At 39.7% G+C, this 23,168-nt stretch overlaps 1 protein-coding gene across 5 annotated transcripts; it reads left to right on the top strand.

The window, feature by feature from the left end:
- Positions 1-298: 298 nt before the first annotated feature.
- On the top strand, positions 299-22,713 carry LOC137098220 (rap guanine nucleotide exchange factor 4-like). 5 transcript variants are annotated; one of them, XM_067474227.1, is made up of 30 exons: positions 319-3,245; positions 6,959-7,101; positions 8,078-8,166; positions 9,240-9,386; positions 11,765-11,837; positions 12,160-12,215; positions 13,301-13,407; positions 13,509-13,630; positions 13,978-14,161; positions 14,517-14,601; positions 14,961-15,021; positions 15,400-15,476; positions 16,578-16,724; positions 17,034-17,128; positions 17,242-17,327; positions 17,542-17,620; positions 18,313-18,463; positions 18,551-18,639; positions 18,742-18,769; positions 18,866-18,941; positions 19,429-19,575; positions 19,694-19,791; positions 19,998-20,123; positions 20,219-20,397; positions 20,504-20,594; positions 20,691-20,741; positions 20,944-21,031; positions 21,136-21,200; positions 21,285-21,339; positions 21,441-22,713. In XM_067474227.1, the coding sequence occupies exons 1-30, from the start codon at positions 3,178-3,180 to the stop codon at positions 21,566-21,568; spliced, it is 2,991 nt and encodes a 996-aa protein (XP_067330328.1). In that variant the 5' UTR covers positions 319-3,177; the 3' UTR covers positions 21,569-22,713. The 5 variants fall into 5 exon arrangements, 4 of the variants coding, with proteins under 4 accessions (XP_067330331.1, XP_067330328.1, XP_067330330.1 ...); XM_067474229.1 differs by lacking the exon at positions 6,959-7,101 and having other exon boundaries at positions 3,066-3,245; positions 21,441-22,712; XM_067474228.1 differs by lacking the exons at positions 319-3,245; positions 6,959-7,101; positions 8,078-8,166; positions 9,240-9,386 and adding an exon at positions 10,866-11,037 and having other exon boundaries at positions 21,441-22,712.
- The last annotated feature ends 455 nt before the right edge of the window (positions 22,714-23,168 follow it).

Below are 23,168 nucleotides of genomic sequence, written 5' to 3'. Positions count from 1 at the left end.
CAGTGACTCACAGGCACACTCACACACAGAGACTCAACCCATGGTTGGGATGAACACACAAGCCAGGAGATCAAATGAGCAAAGCACAATTTAGCAGTTTAATCATTTCATTTTATCAGTTTATACAGTGCTGTGAATTAGTGACATGTTGGTGAATCCACATAATATAGACCTACAAATAATTATGCTGCCACTTTGTGACGTGACTGTGCACTGCACACGCATCAGTCCTAATGATGTGATCCTGTATAGATATGTAGAGCATGGCATAAACATTAACTAGAGTTATAGCTTGAATTCCTGACAGAGCCAAACATGACAAATACAATCTTTATCAAGGTGTGATGTGCTTTGATAAAAGCTTCTGCATATACTAGTTAAATTTGACCTGAAGACTTTTAAGACTAAAACATTTGTTTAAATATTTTGTAATTGTCTGGCCAAGTAATATGTTTGAGTGTAAAGATTTTATTAATAAATGAATCAATGACAAAATATTTTAAACAGTCTGTATACCGACAGATAACCTCACCATTTTCGTGAGCTTTTAGAATCTATAGGTGAAGTTGAAGATGTTTCTTTTGTGTTGTATTCATTTAACTTCACTGTGTTAATGTTCTCTTTATGTTTATTTAGCTTAACTTTCTCCAAAATGTTCAGAAAGAAATTACTCTCTGGAATGGCAGACACTGAAAATTTGCTTAGTCACGCTCCAGTATTACAGTCATGCATGCATTCACGTAGTAAGGCAAGCGTAAACATGCACGGACGCACACAAAGATACACACATACGTATGCAACAGATGCACATTCACACACTGTATTTCGCCTGATGCAGTATAACCGTTTTAACGATGTCAATGTTCAGGATAAATGGAAAGAAAATGAGGATCCAAATTTTAACACTCTCTCCTGCCTCCATTGTGCTTAATTTTTCATATTATAAATGATAATTTTCTTTCTATCTGACCTTCCATTCTTTTCAAGAACTGACACCAAGCCCAGAATAAATTTCCAAAATCTTCCTAGTCTGTTATTCTCTCCCTGGTCTGACCTATGTATTGGAGCACAAGTTATGAATTTAGGCGGTGCTGAACATTCAAAACATCCCTGCTCCCCATCGTCTGCCCACTCTCCCTCTCCCCCTCTTTCCTTCCTCCCTTTGCTGCGGTCATTGTGGTGACAGGCTACATCTTTGCTGCTGCTGCATCTCTCATCACTTTGAAAGAAGTGGCAACAGCACTTGCATCTTGCACTACTTTTTAGTCACATTACTGAATGAAGCAACAATGTTCCTACACAACCAATTTAATCGGTGTTGGTTTGTTGGATTGCTGGCTTAATACTGACTATGCTGATTTGTTGGCTTTTTATCTTACTCATCCCAAGACATGGGTATATTAAAATGTTGCTGATAATGTATCAGTATTGGTCACAGGACCACATCATGTAATTTTGTATTTCTATTTTATGTGTGTGTGTTCATAATGTTGTGATGGATATTATTCTCAATTCTACACTAAACTGAAATAAACACTTATATAATTGGAATAACTGAAAACGAAGAATGGGTGAAACTGCCCACATATTGGTGTTCCAAGCTTGTAGCATCATACTCAAATACTTGAGGCTGTAATTTTTGCTAAAGGTGTTTCAACAAAGTATTTAGCAAAAGCGGTGAATAATTATGTACATTTCTTTTTTTTTTTTAAATAGATTTTGCAAAGATTTCAAACCATGTTCTTTGTCATTATGGGGTATTGTTTATAGAACTTTGGGGACACATAAAGTTGTAACATGACAAAATGTGGAAAAAGGTAACAGTACTGGGACGTTCTGGATGCACTGTAGACCACTCCTGTTGGTAGTATTCACATTAATGACCATAGAGTCTATCACAAGCTAAGTTTAAAAAAACAAAACAACAAAAAAAAACACCATTACTGCAACCCCTCCTTTGACTCAGTGGCTGTGTTGATGTACTGTAGTTCACCTTTAAAAAGTTTTTTTTCTGTGTGTGAATAATTGTGTGAATTTGATGCACATCCATTTGTCAGATGGTCCTGTTGAATTGAGGCCCATACTGAAGATTAATTCTTGCTTAGTGAAGTTACTTCAACTACTGAGCCTGTCAGGCCAAGTAATGACAGATGAGTTTATTAAACTAGCAACATTATGTTTTCATTGATGTTATTTTAAAAAAAAGCCTTACACCTACATGATATATAGCACATACCTACTTTTTTCTCTTAAAGAAAGATTAATCCTTGTAATTAAACTTTAATTTGTGTTGGGTTTAAAATGTATTTTTCTTACCTGCTAATTTTGGGCGACTCTATAACCCAACCCTTCAGACAACAGCTGCATAGTAGTAGTCACTGTCATAATTTTCAACCTTAACCAATTAGAACAATTGTAAATATGCATTATTTAATGTGGCATGCATTCAGGAGGCCTTTTTCACAGCGGTTGCCATTCTTTATCACAGCAAGAGAGCAAGGGCGTTATCATTAACATTATTAGTGGCACTGCTTTCTTTAAGTGTTCCAGTAAAGCATAACATTCTGACGGTGAGCGAGCATGAACAACACCAAGATCTTGAAACTGAAGCAGCTAAATGGAAAGGAACAGACTTATTGTAAAAAGGTCTGTGGCATTTTGACATTAATGAGACAAAACAGCTGTAACCGAGCTATTCAAAAAGCAGAGAGACCTGGGGGAGGCACTTAGGTCACCTTGTCACCACACACCACCAGTAGCCTTTAAGGAGAAATGGGTTTTATATTAAGTTTTGATAATTAAACTTATAGTAGGTTGATGAACACAACAGACCAGGCCATAGATCAGCTTATGTCAAACAGAAGCTGAACTATTTACTGACATCTTATTGCAGGCTTTCCTGATGAATTGTTCTTAGTAGGAATGCGTGAATTACTTATCTTCACACACACACTGCAGTCTATATCATGCTGTGGTCCGGTTGCCCTCAAAGTCCATAAAGACAGGCTGATACGAGTCATCTGCATGGCACAATAAAGGCAGCAGCAGCCTGTAGTTGTTTGAGGCAGCTCGAATCAGAGGGGCGGGGAGGGGGCACAGCCGAAGCTCACATTCGTTAACGACCACCGACGACCGGGAAGCCTACTCCAGTAGCACCACACACGACGACCGGGGAAGATGGTCGCGGTGCAGATGTACCTCAGTTCATCTCCATTGGCGGAGTGGATCTGCTGCCTGGATAAAAGGTGGGTGAAACTGCTCCCACGATACGCTTGTTTTCTCGGTCCTCTTTCATTCATCCGCGTCAACGTGATTAATCGGAACCGGCGATCGCTGCGTGTGCAGTGTGTGCGCGCGCAATAACACGATAACATTTGTTTTTAGCGTAATAAAGATGTATGTCATTTTGACTGGACACATACTCCTCACCCAGTGGTGCTTAAGACTGCAGTGCATGACAATACACACCCTGCCTTAAAAAAATATTCCTGTCTTTGTATTTCCTCGGTCAAAAAGGCGTTGGTGGCTTCGAGGTTCACTGGGATGTCTCCGCACTGCATGGGCTGCGATAGATGGATGATAAGACGCACATGGTTTACGTCCGAATGCTTCAGTCAAATAGCTTTACATGATTACACTGCTTCAGGGCGCAAATGGTACTAATTCCCCCTAAATAATTCTTCGAGACAGATCCGTTACTGCATGTGAGCCTGCATTTGTCTGGTCTGAATGAACAGGTTAGAGAAGCCAGTTTACAATGTGATTACATGAACTCGTATTCATTTTAAAAGCAGATTTGAGGTTTAGTTAGTATTTAGAAAACACTTTACTCGACGCGTCTAGTATAGATAAAATATAAAGATACAGTTCTTTAATCTTACAGAAAGAAGGGCACACATTACTGCATATGATACAGTGATGTATAAGACATGCACCCACACCTCAAACACCCACACATACTGTACACACCTCACTATGACACATCATCGTGTTACCACTGGCAACCTGAAGCTACCATCTTGTCTCCTCACCTGTAGTAAGAATGGATACATAAATACTATATACTATTATATTTTGACATCAACAGAAGCAGAAGTGTGTGGTCTCAACCAGAGAATATTTTGTTGCTGATTAAGCTGCTCAGTTTAAACTTTAGCCTTTAAAATGTCAGAAAATAGTGAAGAATGAAATTCACGTTTCTAGAACACAGGCTGACATCATCAAATGGCTTGTTTTATTAAAACAGCAATCCAAACCCCACAGATATTCAACTTGCTGTGATAAACAAACTGACATCTACATCTACATACCACATTTTCTGCTCTAATTTTTTTTAAACAAACAAAAATGAATGTAAATAACAAAAAAACTGTCATCAGTCAGTCTTGTTATTTCATTGTTAGATAGATATGATCAGTGTGAGGGCAAATACTTTGAATACTTATTGTGCTAAAATGTCCAGTCTGATAGTTCCGATAAAAACACCAAAGTGTTTAATACTGTATGTCTTAAACTCAAAGCAGGCTATAAGCAGGAGCAGGTGGATGCCTTAGGGCAGGTTAAGTCATACTGTATGTTCAGAGTGGATGGGATCTTATTGTAGATGACTGAGAGCGCCTTAGCTATGCACCTCTTATTCAATCAATATCAAGCAGTGTGTGTTTAGGAGCTCTACCCTAACTGTTGAAATGAGCAAGTGAAGAGTCGGAGGCTGAGGGTGTGATGGTGAAAGAAAGACAGGGGTTAGGATGCCTTGAATATCTGTCTTGAATATATCTGTGAAAGGACATTTATTGCTAGTGAGTCTGTAGTATGTGGGAAAATGGCAGACAGTCCAGTCAACACACATACAGTGGTGGTTTAGATGAAAATTAAGCACAGGTCATTGTGGGCAGTTCATTCATTTCATATGAAATCATAAACCAAAACAAAAGCAATCTGGCATGTTTGTGTAATTTGTCAATGAGTGAAATGAAGACTCAGCTGTCTATGCTGATTAATATTCAGTGTTTCTAATAGGCTCCCAGGTTGTTAGTGGTGATGCAGATGGGTGTCAAAAGAACTGTTTATGTACAATTTAAGAGTCTCTGCTACAGTAACGTGTTTTTCTGCCAGTTCAGGAAATCTGTTTTGTGTTGAGACTGTCACAAATTCAACCTATGATTTGTCTGGAAACATTACATTTTCCAGATGGATGTTTCCCTAAAACAATCTGCAGAACCTTTTGGTGTCTCACAATTTTCTCTTCAGTGTGTCACGTTGGTTGATTTGTAAATGAAGCCATGAATCGTGGTTGAAAGCTGAGATCTCTGCTGACGTAAAAAGCTGGTAGAAAGGGGAAGTCAAGGAACAGAAAAAAGGGAGACAGAGTGAGGGACCGTGAGATAAGGTTAATAGCTCTCAGGTCACATCTGTCTCACACCAATAGGGGAGTCAGATTCCTCTGGACAGGCGGGGACGAAGCATACACAGAATGATGAAGCAAAATGAGAAAACAAGTCTTTATGTCTGTCAGATCCTAACAGTTTCACTGTAGACGAATAGGTGAAGGGTGATGCTGTTATAATCCATTCAACCCTGCAGAGTTAACCTCCCTGTCTGTCTCTGTTGCAGTGTGTGGGAGTCCACCTGTCTAAACCATTAATCCAGCCCACACTGGGATGTGCTGCTCTGTATGTGCACTCAGGGACCCACACGCAGGCAGCAAGTGGACAATGGGGGATGAGTCACATAAAAAAAAAAGGGAGAAAAAGACCCATCTGTAACTGCCCCAAGCTCATGGCAGATGTTGCAGGACTGGAAGATTTGTTGTGCAGTGCAGCCCTTCAGGCGTATTCTGTGTTTATCTGGGAGTACAGTCTGAGCTACATAGGACAATTTAGAGCCCTGGGATGCACATATGTGTGTTTACCACTGCATGTGCATGTGGGTAAAGAGGGCCTGTGGGCTTGCTAAGCTGAAAAAACTGGATAGTAAAGGGAAGATGGTGAGTGAGAGTGTGTTAGTGGTGAGACTAAGTGGATACAGGGAAATGTGAATGTGGCAATAATGGAGAGGAGCAAAAACAGTCTGAGCTACAGAGGACAATCTTTCATCTCACCTATTAGGTTTCTGAGAGAAATCTAATAGAAAAATGGGTGGAGATTAGAAAAATCTTTAGTGGAGGGAAACAAAGGAAGAGAAAGCTGGGATGAAGAAAAGAGGATGAAGCTGAAGGAAGAGTTGGGATAGACAGTCTGTGAATGAAGAAGCCCACAGTGCATTAGCTATTCTTTGTGAATATAAATGCACACACACACAAGGATGAGTCACTAGTAAGGGTAAAATAAGTGAATGAATAAGACTAACTGCAGTGTGTGATATTCTGAGGCGTTTTGGCTCTGTAGTTTTTCACCATCACATCTCAGAGCAGAATGTTTAAGCTCTCAAATTAAACTTGTGTGTGTTCCTGTGTTATTGTGCCTGCATCGATGTCCAAGTGTGTGTGTGTGTGCACTCGCACTCAGATTTAAGCATAGTGGAAATAGCAGAGTACAAATGAGATCTTGCATTAACGCCCTGTGGGGGGTCTGAGTCGGGAGAAGTAACGCCTGCAGCTCTTCAGCAAACACCAAACAATCAAGCAGTGTGTTCATACACACACATACTGTACATAAATATACACATAACACCGAAACAACAGAGCTGTCTTAACTTGAAGGACAATACAGCTGGATTTTTTTCATGATTTAGGCCATTAACTGCTAATTGCACATGTTTAACATCACTGCTAATAACTTGGCAAATCACGCTGCTGGTTTTTGATTGATTTGCTACACTTCAGGCAGAAATGTACTTGCTTGAGATAGATAATCCATCACAATGACCATGTTACAACATGTAGTTAATCATTTTGTAAGACTACTGATAGGGTTTTCAGGCACCAAATGTAAGATCTAATGGTGGAACCTCTCTCCAGGCCTTCGGAGCGCTCTGGAGAGGATGTCGACATTATTCTGACCAGACTCCGAGAGGTCAAAGCCTTCCAGAGGTTCCCACCTCCGCTCTTACTGCAGATCTGTGCCTGTGCCTTCTATGAATGCCTGGAGAAAGGCATCACATGTATGTACACAAATGTACCAGTACAGCCAGACTGTAAAATAGTATAATCGTGGTGTTGTATATGAAAATATATGCTTGTGATGTTGTCAGACTTAGACCACCTTTCTATATTAACCCATATTAAAATGCCATAATACTGAATACTGTTAAGTATCCAGTATTTTGTTAAACATAGAGGCTGCCTGAAGTATGATATATTGCTCATGTCAGTGTGTACACACCTCAACAAACAAACTGTGCAGACCCTATTATAACACAGTGTTTGCACACAAGAACACTGATCGGGACAAACATCCCAAGAATTCAGCTAACTATTATGTCATTGGCATGTAATCTGTCAGTTACTTTTTGATCGGTAGTTTAGCCTACTAATGATCAGAAATGAGTGGACATATTTTCCCAGGTACCATTTTCAATGTCCTCAAAGAGTTGGGTAGTTTGTAGTTTTTATTTCTGTTAGGGATACAAAATGAACAGTATTAATGCATTTTCTACCATATCTTACAAAATAGTTAATGAAATAGAGCACACTTAAAACACTGTCAACACTTCTATTATAGCACCACGAGTATCCAGCTAGTAGATTTTACAATAGGTTTTTGTTTTTAAACAGTGTAGAAACAAATGATCCTTACTGTCCCAGTGCATACACATTGTCACATCTGCACATCCCATATGACTTGCTGACATGGCAGAATGTGTTAAAGCAGAGCATGCGTTGAAACGAAACCTTTTGGCTTTTAAAAATGAGCAGAAATCCAAGCAAATGCAAAAATAAAACGAAACCGTGCCAAAGATCTAATAGTAAATGTGTATCAGTGGGAAATGTTAGAGGAATGTTTTAGGAATGTTATTGGTACATTAGTGGATTGTGAAATGAGCTTTGTTGAATGTATCTGGTAATAGTCCACAGAAAATTATGTTTACTCTAAACTGTATTGGATGTAGTTTGACATGCTGCCATTTTGCTGTCCAGTGTTTCGACAGGGAGACATTGGCACCAGCTGGTATGCCGTCCTGTCTGGCTCTCTCGATGTCAAAGTATCAGAAACTGCAAACCACCAGGTAAGATTCATGTGCTTGATGTTTAAATGAGACTGGAGTTGCGTAAAAACACTTTCGTGGTTTCACTTTTTCACTTTTCTGTGTGTCTCTCGTGTTTCCTGTAAATCATCAAATTGCAATTGAATGAATAATTGATTTCATTTTGAATCATAGAAACGACGAGGTGCAAGCCGTTTTTACAGGTCTAATATTTCAAGGCAGCCATTTCCCTCCTCCCTCTTGGACTAATTGTTTCATAACCTTCAAAATCCAGACATCTCTAAAAGTGCCCCTCGTGTTATAGAGCTGGTCCTGCACGAGTCTCTTCAATGCTGACATTGTTCTGGTACATTAGCTCATCTCTCTGATTAAATACACTGGTGCAAAGCTGCCACAGCACAGAAAAAAAGTCCACAGAGAATTGTGCCTTCAGCTGCAATTGATACCCTTTTAGGAGAGAGTGTGAAAATAGGGTTGTACTGCACATATAGAGGAGAAGAATAATTTGGGAATAGGAGAGAAATTATTTGTTTCAAGTGGAAGATGGAGAGAATCATTGTGAAATGTTCTTTTCATGTATGTAACCCTAATTGCAATTTGTTGGCCTACTTTTTATGGCTATATTTAAAAATGTCAGCTTAAACAGCTGAACAGTTATTCATAATATGCAGAATATTTGTATCAGTGGACACTGTAGATTTATGTGTATTTGTGTCTTGTGTCTAGCCTGTCCAATATATCCCACACCTAGAGATATTTTCCTCACACAACACTGTACACCAGTCACTTATTAGAATTGGTTTGCATTATTCATTTTAATTAATTAATTGTTTTTCTTTTGCTCTGTAGTGTCAGGGCCTGTGTCACTTAATTAATTAGTTGATCAGAAAATGTATTGCGTGTCATATTTTTGGTTTTATTTTACTTACTTGAATTCTTGGTTTTATTTTTATGAGGAACCAGTTCAACAGATGATTACTCCTGTATGTTTGGCCTCATTTGAGCTTATTTAAGCCTTAAAGTGAAACATATTTGCTGAAACCCATTATTTCTCTCACACAGAGTCTATACATATATATTTTGTTTGTGTGCAGGATGCTGTCACTATCTGTACACTGGGAATTGGGACGGCGTTCGGGGAGTCCATCCTGGACAACACACCACGCCACGCTACCATCGTCAGCAGAGAGACCAGTGAGCTTCTGCGCATTGAACAGAGGGAGTTCAAGAGCCTCTGGGAGGTAAGAGGGAGAAAGCGGGAGAGTTAAAAATGAACTGTAGCTGTGAGTATGTACTTGTACTTTGTGATTCAGCATGAATTTTGCCTTGGTAGCTTACCTAAAGAGGTTTGGGAATTATTTCCATGTTGGAAAGACCTTCCCTTTCACTATTGTATTTGCAGTCTATAGCACTGTAATTGTTCCTTTAACCACGAGAGGGCTTTCCACCATAACAGGGGGTTTTGTTCCACCTATTAGATGCAGATCCTCGGGTGACACTCAACTATAAGCTATTTAAAGTTGTGTGAGAGAGAGAGAGAATTAAACATTATTATTATTATTTTATTATAGAACAATGATGGATGTCTTGCTTAAGGATCCATAAGTGCCCCAAATTCTGACCTGGTCTCTACCTGAAGTAGTTTTCTTTCTTATTATATGTGGCTTTAGCTAGTTCTCAGACTGCCATCATGCAGCATTTAAAATAATAAATAGTTTTACATGGTTAAATTTCTATTTCATTCTTGAACTTGTTTTTGTCATTATATGACATAATAGTATTTTGTTAATCAAAATTGTGGATGACATTCAGAGATATTTTTCTAGTTTAAAATCTGTCTGAGCGTGATCTCAAAAAACAAATGTATGTTGTTATTATTAATACTGGATAATTAGAAATGGAGTTTACCGTTTACTGGTGTCTCCATTTTATGCCACATCGAACGTATAAAAGCAAGATAGGACAATAATTGGGTATTGAAGTGTGTGTGCCATCTTATTTTTGGGCTTGGTGTGTGTGTGTTTGTGTGTTTGTTTGTCGCTAAGTGCACTCAGTCTCCCCCTCTGCTGTCCATTTCAGGACAGTACAAAATAAAGCAGAAAACAGCCTAAGGCTGTGTTCTTTTGAATCTTATTCAGCTCATAGTAAAAGGTTCTTTTTCTTTTATGTTTGTGTGTGTCTTTGTGCATAGACTAATTTGTGTGCATGTGCTTGTGTGTGGTGAGCAGTAGAAAGCTACAGGATCAATTCAGTCATGTGTTTGATGAAAGGATGAAAGGAAAAAAAAAGCTCTGTGCCATAATTCGAACACCAAGTGAATGTGAGATGAATAAGCAGGTGTAGATAGAAAACAGCTTGTTTCTGACAGATGTGGAAAATTTAGCAGTAAATCAAACAGCAGGTGTAGATGCACTATGCCATTTTGTTACTGTTTTCTCTTTCTCTCTTTATACCTCTTACCTTCTTTGCCCGCTTTAATTTTCTCTTGCCCACTTCCTCTCTCCTCTATCAGCCGTATTCGTCTTTTGCCAGCCGCCTTTCTTTCCTCCCCTCCTCTCCATCCTCACTCTCACAACTCCTTTCTTTCCCTCCTCTGTCCCTCCCTCCCTCTTTCACCTCCTCCACTAGAGTAGCTCAGTCCTACAGAGACTGAGATCACCCTGGTAACCTGTGATGGGAAAGTGGTTTGGTTCCTGGCTTGAGAGAGGGAGAGTGAGAGACAGAGTAAGACACTGAGGCGACTGTGTGAGAGGAAGGGAGTGAGAAAGAGCGAGCAGCTTGCTTTGAGCAGGATGTTATCCGGTGGCGTGTGTAAGAGTTGTAAAGGAGCAGAGGGCAGCTCTCTGGGGTTTCAGTCCCTCCAGCATTAGGCAGCTGAGTCTGTGACCTCAGGTGAGTCTGTTGCTCAACTGTAGCTGTGGGTGTGTGTGGTTGTATGTCTGTGATGTCCTTGTGGGCCTTTAATTATTTTTGTCTTTGAAACTCCCAGACATGCTTTTCTACTGTTTGTCTATAAAATTGTGGTCTGGTCAATAGTTTGATTGTATTCCTGGTTACATAGAGAGGGGGATGTTTGTCTTTTAGGTCACACAGATGCCTTCTCTGTTTCTCTCTGCATATGTGTGTGTGTGTGTCTTGCAGTCCTCAAAAGGGATCAGTTTCTTGGTATTGATGTTGTGGAAGAGCAGTGGTTCTTTGAGCGCAAAAAATATTCGTTTATTTAAGCCCCCCTCTTGTCAAAATACAAACGTAAATTATTCTACTTAAAAACAGCATCTGTACTAGTAGTAGCTCTAGTTGTTCTCATTAACCCTGGTTTGAATGCTGCCGGAATTGTGTGTGTGTGTGTGTGTGTGTGTGTGTGTGTGTGTGTGTGTGTGTGTCTGTCTGTCTGTATGTGTGTTATATAATGTTAGTTGTTCTGCATGTAAATGATCTTGGTTGTACAAAGCGTTGTTTTGAGGGGCACTTGCATGGTGTGTGTGTGTGTGTGTTAGAGAGACAAATGTAACACACACACACACACACACTGTATTTTAATGTTCAGTAGTAACTGTCTTAGAAATGATGCACAAAAGTAGTAGAGGTGTAAATGTGATGTGTGTGTTTTGCTTTGTAGAAGTACCGTCAGAGCCTGGCTGGACTGTTGGCCCCTCCTTATGGAGCCATGGAGAGTGGATCCAACAATGATAGTGGGTAGACCCAGAAACACAAAGGAACATTTAGCACTGTAACTGTTGCTTGTGTAGTTAATAATTGGGGCTGTACATACACATATTTAGAATAGTAACGTGGCACTGGGCAGCTGAGGTCAAAAGCTAAATATCTCAGATTTTGTGAGGAAGCAGGACTACTTATATTTATGTTATTTAACGGATTCTCTGTAATAAAATGTCCTCTTCATATTGATAATTTGCTTCTTTTCATGTTAATAATGTATGCCTGTTTCAGATTTCATGTGAATGTAGATATCTTGTGTACTCGAGACTAGAATCCACCGTTTTTCTTTCTCAGGACTCACAGACAAAGACAACATGAACTCTGACTCTGCAAACAAAGCTCACAGCAAGGTAAATACAACAGCTGACATGTTCAGCCTACTGTAGAAGGCTGTCTTGGATTTGTTGAAGAAGTAAAAAAAGGTTCAGCATGCTGACTTAATCCTTTTAAATAAATTCTGCCAACACGTTTCAGGGAACTTCCTTGCGGCGCACAAAGCATGAATGAACCAAATTCACAACAGTGACCAGGTGGCCTCAATTTGTCTTGGATTTCTATTTGCTTCACTACTTGTGAATGTGTCAGCACGACATTTTGGGTGAAAAAAATGTATAATTTTGTTTCATGTTTGGCATAACTGCCCAGCAGATTGCGATTACTTATTTAAAAAAATCCTTTGCTGATATTTAAAACCTACAGCAAATTGATTCTGTATGAAGAGCCTGCTATAGAGTGTGAAAAATGTAGTAAACTGGACCACAGAATCAGGAAATCGAAAACACTGCCGCATACTTTAATATTTGTGAATAAACGAAAATGCCAGAATGCATTTTGGAGGTGTGTGTGTGTGTGTGTGTGTGTGTGTGTTCTAAAAACAGAAACGATGACTCACAGCTGTGATCCTCTGTAGTTATGCTAAATGCTAGCTAATGCATGCAAGTAAAAGAAAGATCCCATCTGTCCAATTAGCATGTTTTTTTGTTGTTGTTTAGCAGTAGCTGTGTGTGTGTGTGTGTGTGTGTGTGCGTCGTGTGCACATGTGCATGTTTGCCATTTTCCTGTTTGAGTTGCAGGTGACATCTATAGGATCTGTTTGTCTGTATAATCATGAAATTTGTTGCTCTGTACTGTATATTACTAGCATTAACCACACATCCTAATGCACACATTCGTGTACATAACTTGCAATAACTTGTCAATTAAAATCAAGGTTTATGATAAAAATGATCAGCTTAACATTTTCCACAATTTTACCAATAATGTTAACTTTATCTGGACATTAAGATCTGTTTGTGTTCTTTCAAAATAGGCTTGAGATGGGTATTAAGTTAGTCTATACCAGTGTTTTATTTTGAAGTCATTACAAGTATGGCAGCATTGCCTCTTAGTTCACATTGAATTTGCCAAACCAAGCTTATGTTCCTGTGTTCTGCAGATTCCTTCAGAGAAGCTCCAGAGAGCAGGGAAGGTTCTTCGCAACGCCATCCTATCCAGAGCGCCTCACATGATTCGAGACAGGAAGTACCACCTCAAGACGTACAGGTACAATTTCAGCTGTGTGTATTTATAGAGATTTCTAATCAGATCCAAGGGCTTCTGGACTCAGACTACATGCACTGTTAAATTTAATGTGTGTATTGTAGACAATGCTGTGTTGGCACAGAGCTAGTGGATTGGCTGGTGCTGCAGAGTGCCTGTGTTCTCACACGGTCCCATGCTGTCGGGATGTGGCAGGCACTGCTAGAAGAAGGGGTGCTAAACCATGGTAACTCCTACTTTCCTTTTTTTTATGTGTTCTCATCATGCTGTGTGCTGCTTATTCTACCTCCATATCTTATGTGTGTCTCCCTTATACTGTAGTATGTTTCCCAAACCTCTATGTTAAAAGAGCTATAAAAATTAGACAGTTTATTTCCCAACATGTTATTGTACTGTATACCATAAGCAGTGCATGAACTGAGGGTATAAGTAGTAAGTACTTAGTAGTATAAGTACTTGGATTGCAACAGTTAATTTGGCTAAAACTCTGTAAATTCTGCCAGACTTTGCACTTTAAAACAACAAACAAAACTCTGCATGTTTGTGTGTATTGTTTGCTTGTCTGCTCTTCAGTTGACCAGGAGCTGGGTTTCCAAGACAAGTACCTGTTCTATCGTTTTCTTGACGATGAGGAGGAGGACACACCGTTGCCTAGTGAGGAGGAGAAGAGAGAGAGTGAGGACGAACTGCCAGAGACCATCCTCTTCCTTGCTCAGATTGGCCCTGATGCACTGCTGCGCATGATCCTTAGGAAATCGTCAGTAGAAATTGCAAATAGTGCATTGCTTGGATTACACTAGCAACATATAACATATTGCGATTTATTATACATATTATTATTTTCAAGTAAATCAATAAAACCTACAGTATTTCACAATTAACCCTTCCTATCCCTTTCCATGCTTAATATAATCGTCCACTGTGAAATTTTTTTAAGTAATACTAAACCAATATACAGTACTATCATTTGAAATATTATGAACAAATCATCAGCGTACTGATTACGGATTTTAAAACAGAAAAATGGTTAATGCTAGGATGTGTCATTTTACTTCTGTGTGCATGAAACCTTCACGGTGAATTAATTCTGACCGACCTCTCTGTGTCTGCAGGCCTGGTCAGAGGACAGGGGATGACCTAGAGATCATTTATGATGAGCTGCTTCACATCAAGGCCTTAGCTCACCTCTCCAACACTGTGAGTCAACTGGTTCACTCCTCTTTTAAAGCAACAGAAGAGATTTCCAGAAAGGCTGTAGATACCAAGAACCACTTGCTACAGTGCTTTTCAGTTTAAGACTAGAGGGACAAGTTGTCACTGTGAGCAATCCTCTTACCAGTGTAATAAGACACAGTTTAGAAAACAGTCTGCTCCATGCTGGCAAGCATTCATCATGTGGAGGAGTCTGTACCAACTCCAGAACTGATTGTTGTTGTTTTCATGGTCACACTTATTCTTTGAAATAGTGTCAACAGAAAATAAAGTGACTGTGTTTAGAATGGACTGTATTTAAGTCTTAGGTAACGTAGTAAAAGTCCCTGTATTTGGGTTTTCAGGTGAAGAGGGAACTGGCAAGTGTTGTGATCTTCGAGTCACATGCAAAAGCTGGAACTGTGTGTGAGTCTTCATTTTGCCCTGTAATGCATTATTGTTTGTGAACATATTGTACAGCAGGAATTTTCAAAGTTACCCTTCTACTTCCCAGTTTTAAGCTCAGGGCAGATATCAGTACTGGTTGACCTGAAACACTGTTTCAGGAACATACGAACCAGGAAGGTTGGTACCATTACAGCTATACTGAATTTGCTCTAAGCATTTACTGATCGCACTGGGCTGCTGGGTGTTCAGGGATGTATTTTACTGAAGGAACCTTCAAAAAGATGAATTTTAGCCAAGTTTCAGAGTTAAATACCTTTTTTATTCTGTTCTGTTTATTCATGCTGGAAATATGGCATAATGGTAATATGCAATGTGTTTGCTCTCTTTATCTTCCAGTGTTCAACCAAGGAGAGGAGGGCACATCATGGTACATTATCCAAAAGGGCTCTGTCAATGTGGTTATCTATGGCAAGGTGTGTGGTTTTAACGCATTTATCCTTCTTCTTGGATACATGAGCATTGTTTAACTTGCTTTTTGCTTCACTTGATGATGTTTTTGTCTTTATGTAACAGATCAAAATGTGTAGTTATCATGTCTGTGTGGAGTAGACTAGCAGTATGTGGCCTGTGGGGCTGGGAAACACCAGCAGTGGAGTTTGGCAAACTCTACCCATCTCATCATGACTCATCACTGTGATTAAATGGCTTAAAGGATTGTGCATACACAAATTCACATCACACAACAACTGTACAGTGCAAGCACATTGTTCACACCTTTACATGCTGTATAGTACACAGACGTCCACAAAGACGGACACGCATAATTCATCCCAGTCCTGATGCGTCCTAGTCCTTTTTGATTTATTTTATTTTATTTTTTAAGGGCCCGAGTAAACTGTTAGTGTCTAATCAGAATCAGAATCAGAAAGAACTTTATTGCCAGGCATGTTTACACATACTAGGAATTTGTTTTGATGACAAAGCTTCACAGTGCAACAGAATGACAGTGACAATACAAGAACAAATACAATACAATACAATAATATAATATAATATAATATATAATATTCAATATAATATACAATATAAAGATAAATGCAAAAAGCTAAACAAAATGTAAAATTGACAAATGTGAATACAGTAGTTATGTGTGCAACTTGAAAAGTAAATGAGTATGAGTTTTAATTAGATTATGTGCAATAGAGTTATGTGTTCTGTGATGGTCAAGTGTTCATGAGGGTGATTGCCTGAGGGAAGAAACTGTTCCTGTGTCTGGTCGTTCTGGTACTCAGGGCTCTGTAGCGTTGACCAGAAGGCAACAGTTCAAACAGGGAGTGTGCTGGATGTGAGGGGTCCAGAGTGATTTTCTTTGCCCTTTTCCTCACTCTGGATAAGTACAGTTCTTGGAGACTGGGGAGGGCTATACCAATGATTCGCTCAGCAGTCCGGACTACCCTCCGTAGTCTTCTGAGATCAGACTGGGTAGCTGAGCTGAACCAGACAGATATAGCAGTGCAGAGGATGCTTGTGTGTATCTTCGCATGTGTGCAGTCATGGCTGTATCTGTGTCTCAGGGTGTGGTATGTACGCTCCATGAGGGGGATGACTTTGGGAAGTTGGCCCTGGTTACAGATTCACCTCGTGCTGCCTCTATAGTCCTGAGGGAGGATAACTGCCACTTCCTTCGTGTGGACAAGGAAGACTTCAACAGAATACTCAGGGTAGGGATCAGAGGGAACTTGAGTATAAAAGAATAAAAGTGTTCTTGCACAAGCACCAACACTACAACTATTATTAATACTACATATTCAAAAATGCACGGCCACATTAACATTCTACAAGTCAAATGTACTGCCGATGTCTGGATGTTGTATGTCTCCCTCCTCTGGAAGAGGAGCCATATTACATTTAAAAAGCTAAATCATTTTGCATTTGAGTATGTCAAATTGATATTGTATATCAATTTGTATATATATTACAGATTTTGTAAATGCAGATTTTGTAACTGCATTTTGTTTTGTTTTTTTAAGGATGTGGAAGCTAACACAGTTCGTTTAAAAGAGCATGAACAAGCTGTGCTCGTTCTAGAAAAGAGTCCCCGTGCCTCCACCCTGGGAAGCATCAAGTGCGTGTTTGTTAATGTTATTAGACTTGCAGATACACAATTTTCGGTCTCTTGTCTTTGAAAAGTATGTTTATTTTTTTAATGGAGTTGTGTGTGTCCTTTTACCTTCGCAGGTACACTGTGATATCAGGAACACCAGAGAAAATCCTTGAGCACTTCCTGGAGACCATGAGGATGGACATACATCACAGTGAACCAGGTAACAAGATAGAAAAATGACATTTATATAATGCCTACATGAATTTAACCATAGAGAGATGGTCTATATGCTATGTAACAAAAGAATAAAAGTTGGGTATATAGGCAACAGTAAAGGATCAACATGACTTTCTTTTGATTATTTTTCATTCCACTTACTTCCTCTCATCTCTGACTATCTTCTGTCTTGCTGTGTCTTTTTTTTCTTCTAACAGACCCAGCAGTGGATGATTTTGTCCTCATGCACTGTGTCTTCATGTCCAACAGCCAACTGTGCCCTCTGCTCATGGCACAATATCCTTCCTGCCTTCACTCTATGTTGCTCTATCTGCCTTGAGATATGGTATTTCCTTCCTAGGTTATTCACACTGTGATACCCACTTATAATGCAAATATAATACGACTGCGAGCATGTTGATGTGTCCATGGTTTGCTGCATGCAACAACAGTTCTACAGCATGTTGATTGTGCAACTTACCAGTTCTGCTTATGGAAGTGCTAGCACTAATGAATTGCTTACCTCTTCCTCACACCATAGTAACAGGTTGTAATTCCAACTGCAAAGGTCTTTTCCTATTGTCTTACTCACAGTGGTGCAAGTGTTCGGCTATTTGAGCTTCAGTACTGCTACCCCCTTATTTGGTGCCTGCAATAGGATCCAGGCAACGCTGTTAATTGTGGCCTTCAGTTCTATTCTCCACAAATATCAGTTGTTTTTTCGGTAAAGCATGTTGGTAACCTGAGCAGGTGGTAGAGTGTGTCATTCTGAGAGAACTGGGGGAATTATTCTTCATTCTGAATTCTACTGTGATTGGTTTGCACATTACTGCCTCCGCTTCTGTTTAATAACGGAAAGCTAAGATTTCTTTACATTCATGCTGTGCTATGTTTTTAGGCAACAAGCAACAAAAGGAATAGCAGTGTCTCAATGTGTGTTTACTGTGTCAGAAATGTAAGACTGTATTTATCTTTAACCTAGTATTCACCTACCATGCTGCATCTCCGCCTGGTTCTGAGCAGGAGAGGTTGGAGTATGCCCTCAACAGTAAGAGGAGGGCCCTCACTCTGACCCTGCGATGGGCTAACACACACACATACCTGCTGCAGGAGGAACCTGCTGCAATCTCTTTCCTGGAGGCGAGTTATTAAATAATTACACAACTCAGACAGACCCTATGCGTGGTCTGAGTGTGTGTGGCCCTTTTTCTCTCTGTCTGTCTGCAGGAGCTGTATGGAAGTTTGTCAAATGACTCTCGGATGGTGAGAGCGCTGAAAGACTTGGTTCCTGACCTGGAGAAGACCGTTAAATTACAGTATGTTTTTTTTTATTGAAACTTTAACTTGATGTTTTATGTCCCAGTTAAATGTATTTAATGCAACACATTTTTGTTTGTTTCTGCACATTTATGTTGTAGCTCAGAAGAAGCCAAATCAACAAAAAAGGTAAACACAGACGACTGCTCTTCATAACATATTCTAGCATGTTAGTTGCATCATAGTGTTGCAGTTAGTGAGAGGCTGTGCTATGTAATTTAACAGAAAAGCCTAATACGACAGTTCAGCAATGGAGAGGAAAGACTGCAAAAGAAGCAGCCAATTAGGAATCAAGATGACAGTAAGTGTGTGTGTGTGTGTGTGTGTGTGTGTGAGCGAGAACACCTTTTTGTTTTGCTAGGGCATTGCCAAACTGTCATGAAATTCTAATGAAATGTTTGAAAGAATTCTATTATTATTGTTAAATTCATATTGACACAAGAAACAAAACAAAATGGGGCTTGATTGCTAAAAAATGTTCTGAGTTAAAAGTTAAATCGTAGCAGCAAATCTACAAAGAGAATTAAAGTACAGAGCTGAAAGCAGGAGTCATGTTTTTTATTGTAAACATACGGCGAGCAGATTCATACACCTGAGACCGAAATGGCAACATGTTCAGTATGACGTTGGATGCAATAGCTTTGTATTTCATTAGATGCTGCTATTAGTCCTCCCGACTTCCAGTCTTGTTTCTCTAATTGTGGACATGCTCATCGTTATCTTGGACATTTTATTCCTTACTAATCAGATATGATTACATACTATATTCTTTGTGTATGTGTATCTAGTCCTTCTGAAGGTGTACTGCAGTGACCACACTTACACTACCATCAGGATTGCTGTGGCAGCGACAGGAAGGGAGGTGATCAGTGCTGTGGCTGACAAACTGGGCACCACTGATGAGCTATTGTTTGTCCACCTCAGCTCTGCTGGTGGTAAGAAGACAGTTTGTTTTAGATGAGCTAGAGCAGTTCAGCAGCGACATTAGCGACAAATTATATCGGTGGCTTATTGTATTGCTTGACCCACATTTTTCTCCTGTTTTTGTTTCAGAAAAACACATTTTGAAGCCCAATGACGTGTCAGTGTTTTCTTCTTTGAGCATCAATGGGCGATTATTTGCGTGTCCTCGAGACCAGCTCAACAGTCTGGTAAGAGCCAAGTGTTTTACACATTATTTTGCATAACATTTTAGTAAAAAGGTTTAATTCAGTTAGTATTCAGTAGGCTGTAGTGTACTATAGCATTCGAGCAATATTCACTATATGTGTAGGAATACATTTTTAAAGTTTGCCATCTTATATGAATTTTGACTACAACTTCATGTTTCTCCATTTGCATGTGGACTATGTCTAAGACTCCTCTTCCAGACCAGGAGGGTCCCTCTGCAGGCTCCATGTCAACTTTTGAGTTGATGAGCTCTAAAGACTTGGCTTACCAAATGACCATGTTTGACTGGGAGCTCTTCAGCTGTGTGCACGAGGTAACACACATGTAGAGACACATACTAACACCGGTAGTAGCAGAATTTCAGGAGCTGTCCACTCAATTATGTTTCTTCTCTTCCCTCTCGCCCAGCATGAGCTGCTCTACCACACATTTGGCCGCCAGAGCTTCAGAAGGACCACTGCTAACTTGGATCTGTTCCTGCGGAGGTTCAACCAGGTTCAGCTGTGGGTGGTCACTGAGGTCTGCCTCTGTGGACAGCTCAGCAAGAGAGTACAGCTCCTCAAAAAATTCATCAAGATAGCTGCTCAGTGAGTATTCGATCTGGTGAAGTAGAGAGTGGTTTGCACTCGTACGCTGAGATGATGAGCTTCTATACTTGATTTTGGTTGCATTCAGTTTTCTTTTTGCCTGCAGCTGTCGGGAGTTCAAGAACCTGAACTCATTCTTTGCCATCATTATGGGCATGAGCAACCCGGCTGTCAGCAGACTTAGCCAGACCTGGGAGGTAAACAAATTTATGTTGACCATATCCGTATTTTTCTGATGCTAAATCACTACATTCGCGTCTCTTGTTGCTGAGATTGTATGTTTTTATTGGCAGAAACTTCCTACCAAATTTAAAAAGTTCTATGCTGAGTTCGAGAGCATGATGGTGAGTTTTCACATTCATTATATTTAAAAAACATGTTCTTTATGTTGATTGTATCTATTCATACAGTTTCAGTTTTATTTGACTCGAATTTAAGATGATGATTTCTGCTGCTACCGGCGAGTTACAGAGACTCCCCATTTCTGTAACTTTGTTTAATGGACTTTCTCATATATTTAGACATAAATAATGTGTTTGTTGACAGGACCCGTCGAGAAACCACCGGTCCTACCGACTCACTGTTACCAAACTGGAGCCGCCAATAATCCCCTTCATGCCGCTTCTTCTCAAAGGTGTGAGTCAGTGTGGAGCCCGGAATGTGTCAGTCACTGTCTCACATAGGAATTAATTATGGAAGGAGTTGGCTGCTACTAAATGTAATTTTATTTCTTTACAGATATGACATTCACACATGAGGGCAACAAGACTTTTATTGACAATATGGTCAATTTTGAGAAAATGGTGAGTTTTTTTTTTTTGTGCAAAACAAATGATTTTGTTGACTCTTACACGAGGTTGATCTAATATCTAATCCTTGTTCATCAGCGTATTATAGCGAACACTATTCGGCAAGTGAGGCACTGTAGAAGCCAAACCTTCAGTAAGCCAGTTTATTAATTAGAGCACAATTCATCTTCTGGCTTTTGCTGGTAAATATTTTCAGTGCCACTTACCTTTCTGTTTCGTCTCTCACCACATTAGATCCCGACATATGCCAGCCAAACAAAAATCAAGCAGAAGTACGGGGATATGTTAGGAAGCTCTGTGTGATCGACAACCAGAGGGCACTGACGCAGCTCTCCTACAGGCTGGAGCCTCGGCGAACATAAGCTGCCAATCTTCCACCACCATCGCCTTCTCTGTGATGTTAGCATAAAAGAAATCCGCACACCTGGATAAAATACTGTAACTCAACACAACTGGACATTAAGTAGCAAATTATAACAGTCAACAACTTTACAACTACTTCGGACTATTATGGATCAAGGACATATACTGTGCCATTAAAAGCCTCTTCTACCTGGACAGACAGAAACCGTTCAGCTGCTCACTCGTTGCTGTGTCTCAGTCCGCAGACTGAGGTTTTATTCCATACTAGTTGTTACTGTTTAGGACCTGTTGGATAGAACTGTAATGTATAGAACTTGATTCATATCCTGCATGACTGAACTTTATAGGCTTAGTGTTCTATACAGTGGATTTCTATCAGAGTGTCCTGTATTGTTGTGCAACCCCAGATGAACCCTACTTTACGATTTAAGATATCAATGCACCTGCCTGATTAGCAAACCTGATGGTCCTACTCATGGACAGAAAACTGTGTAATCTAGGCTCCTCATATTCCCTGTTGAATATACATCTGATACATCTGAAACATATTTACCTAATAATTATGAGTAAATCAAAACCTTTGAGAATCTTTAGGATTTGTTGTCCTTTAGATGAATGTCAGTGTCCCTTAACTAGTCACAGTTTCAAAAGTACTTAACAGTATTAGTTGCATTTAAGCCGCGAGGGTTTTCCAAACAGTGTTTAAATTTGTCACTACCATAATATGTTTCATTTTTGCACCGGAGCACAACTCCTGCAGAATGAGTCATTCTAGATTATGAAGTTGCTTCGTATGATCTGTTCTGAGATCAGTTGTATAACCAAATCGTACTCCTTTTTCATCTGCAAGCGCTGATCCCAGATACAGAGTCTAAAAGCAATGTATGCTTTGAGGGGAGGTCTTGTCATCTGTACCGGTTGTGTGCAGTCTGTGTAATTTTATTTTTGTATATGTGGGTGTAAAATTTGACTGTGTTCTTGAGAAGTGTCATTAGTTTTCCTTTGATCTCAGGAGCTTTTGACCTGATGTATGTTGAGAACTGCCGTGCGTCTGGCTTTCCCCCAGAGCAGCCCGTAACTATACGTGTAGTCTGCCCTGTAAATAAAAAGAGCTAATTTAACACTGATAATGCTTTGATATTATTCACAATGTGGCTTTGTCCTGCCTTTAGTGGTGATGCTGGTTGTTCTGTCGGAAGATGTCCAATCTGGAACTTTTCCTCCCAAATTTGATCATTTTAGATCCGACACATTTAAAGAGACCTTGCTCACCTTTCTAAAACCTATAAATAACACAGTAGGCTTCTTCATAAAAGGGCACTTCACCTATTTTAGATGCAAACACAGAAAGCTGGGATAAATTTGTCACACAAATTATTAGGTTTACTAATAATTAGGAAACTAATAATCAGATTGCACAGAAACATGCAGCAGATATTTGTTTATTCTGTTTCTGGTCTTGGAACCACACTTTTCTTCTAGCATCACCCTGAAAGTCAGAGGTGCAGATATTATGATGTGATTGCTGAGAACACTTGAGGCCCATTAGAAGAACCGCTCTGAACTTCTCTTTACAACCTCTTCTATAGTGCTACCAAG

This window comes from Channa argus, chromosome 14 (genome assembly GCF_033026475.1).
Source record: "Channa argus isolate prfri chromosome 14, Channa argus male v1.0, whole genome shotgun sequence".
Taxonomy (NCBI): domain Eukaryota; kingdom Metazoa; phylum Chordata; class Actinopteri; order Anabantiformes; family Channidae; genus Channa; species Channa argus.
This window is presented reverse-complemented; position numbering and strand designations above follow the sequence as displayed.

Excerpts from the sequence above, each read along its gene's own strand:
- LOC137098220 (XM_067474227.1), top strand. The coding sequence starts at position 3,178 with ATGGTCGCGGTGCAGATGTACCTCAGTTCATCTCCATTGGCGGAGTGG. Across the intron at positions 16,725-17,033 it reads ACTTCAACAGAATACTCAGG|GATGTGGAAGCTAACACAGT; the intron begins GTAGGGATCAGA and ends TGTTTTTTTAAG. Across the intron at positions 19,576-19,693 it reads CCACCTCAGCTCTGCTGGTG|AAAAACACATTTTGAAGCCC; the intron begins GTAAGAAGACAG and ends TTTTTGTTTCAG.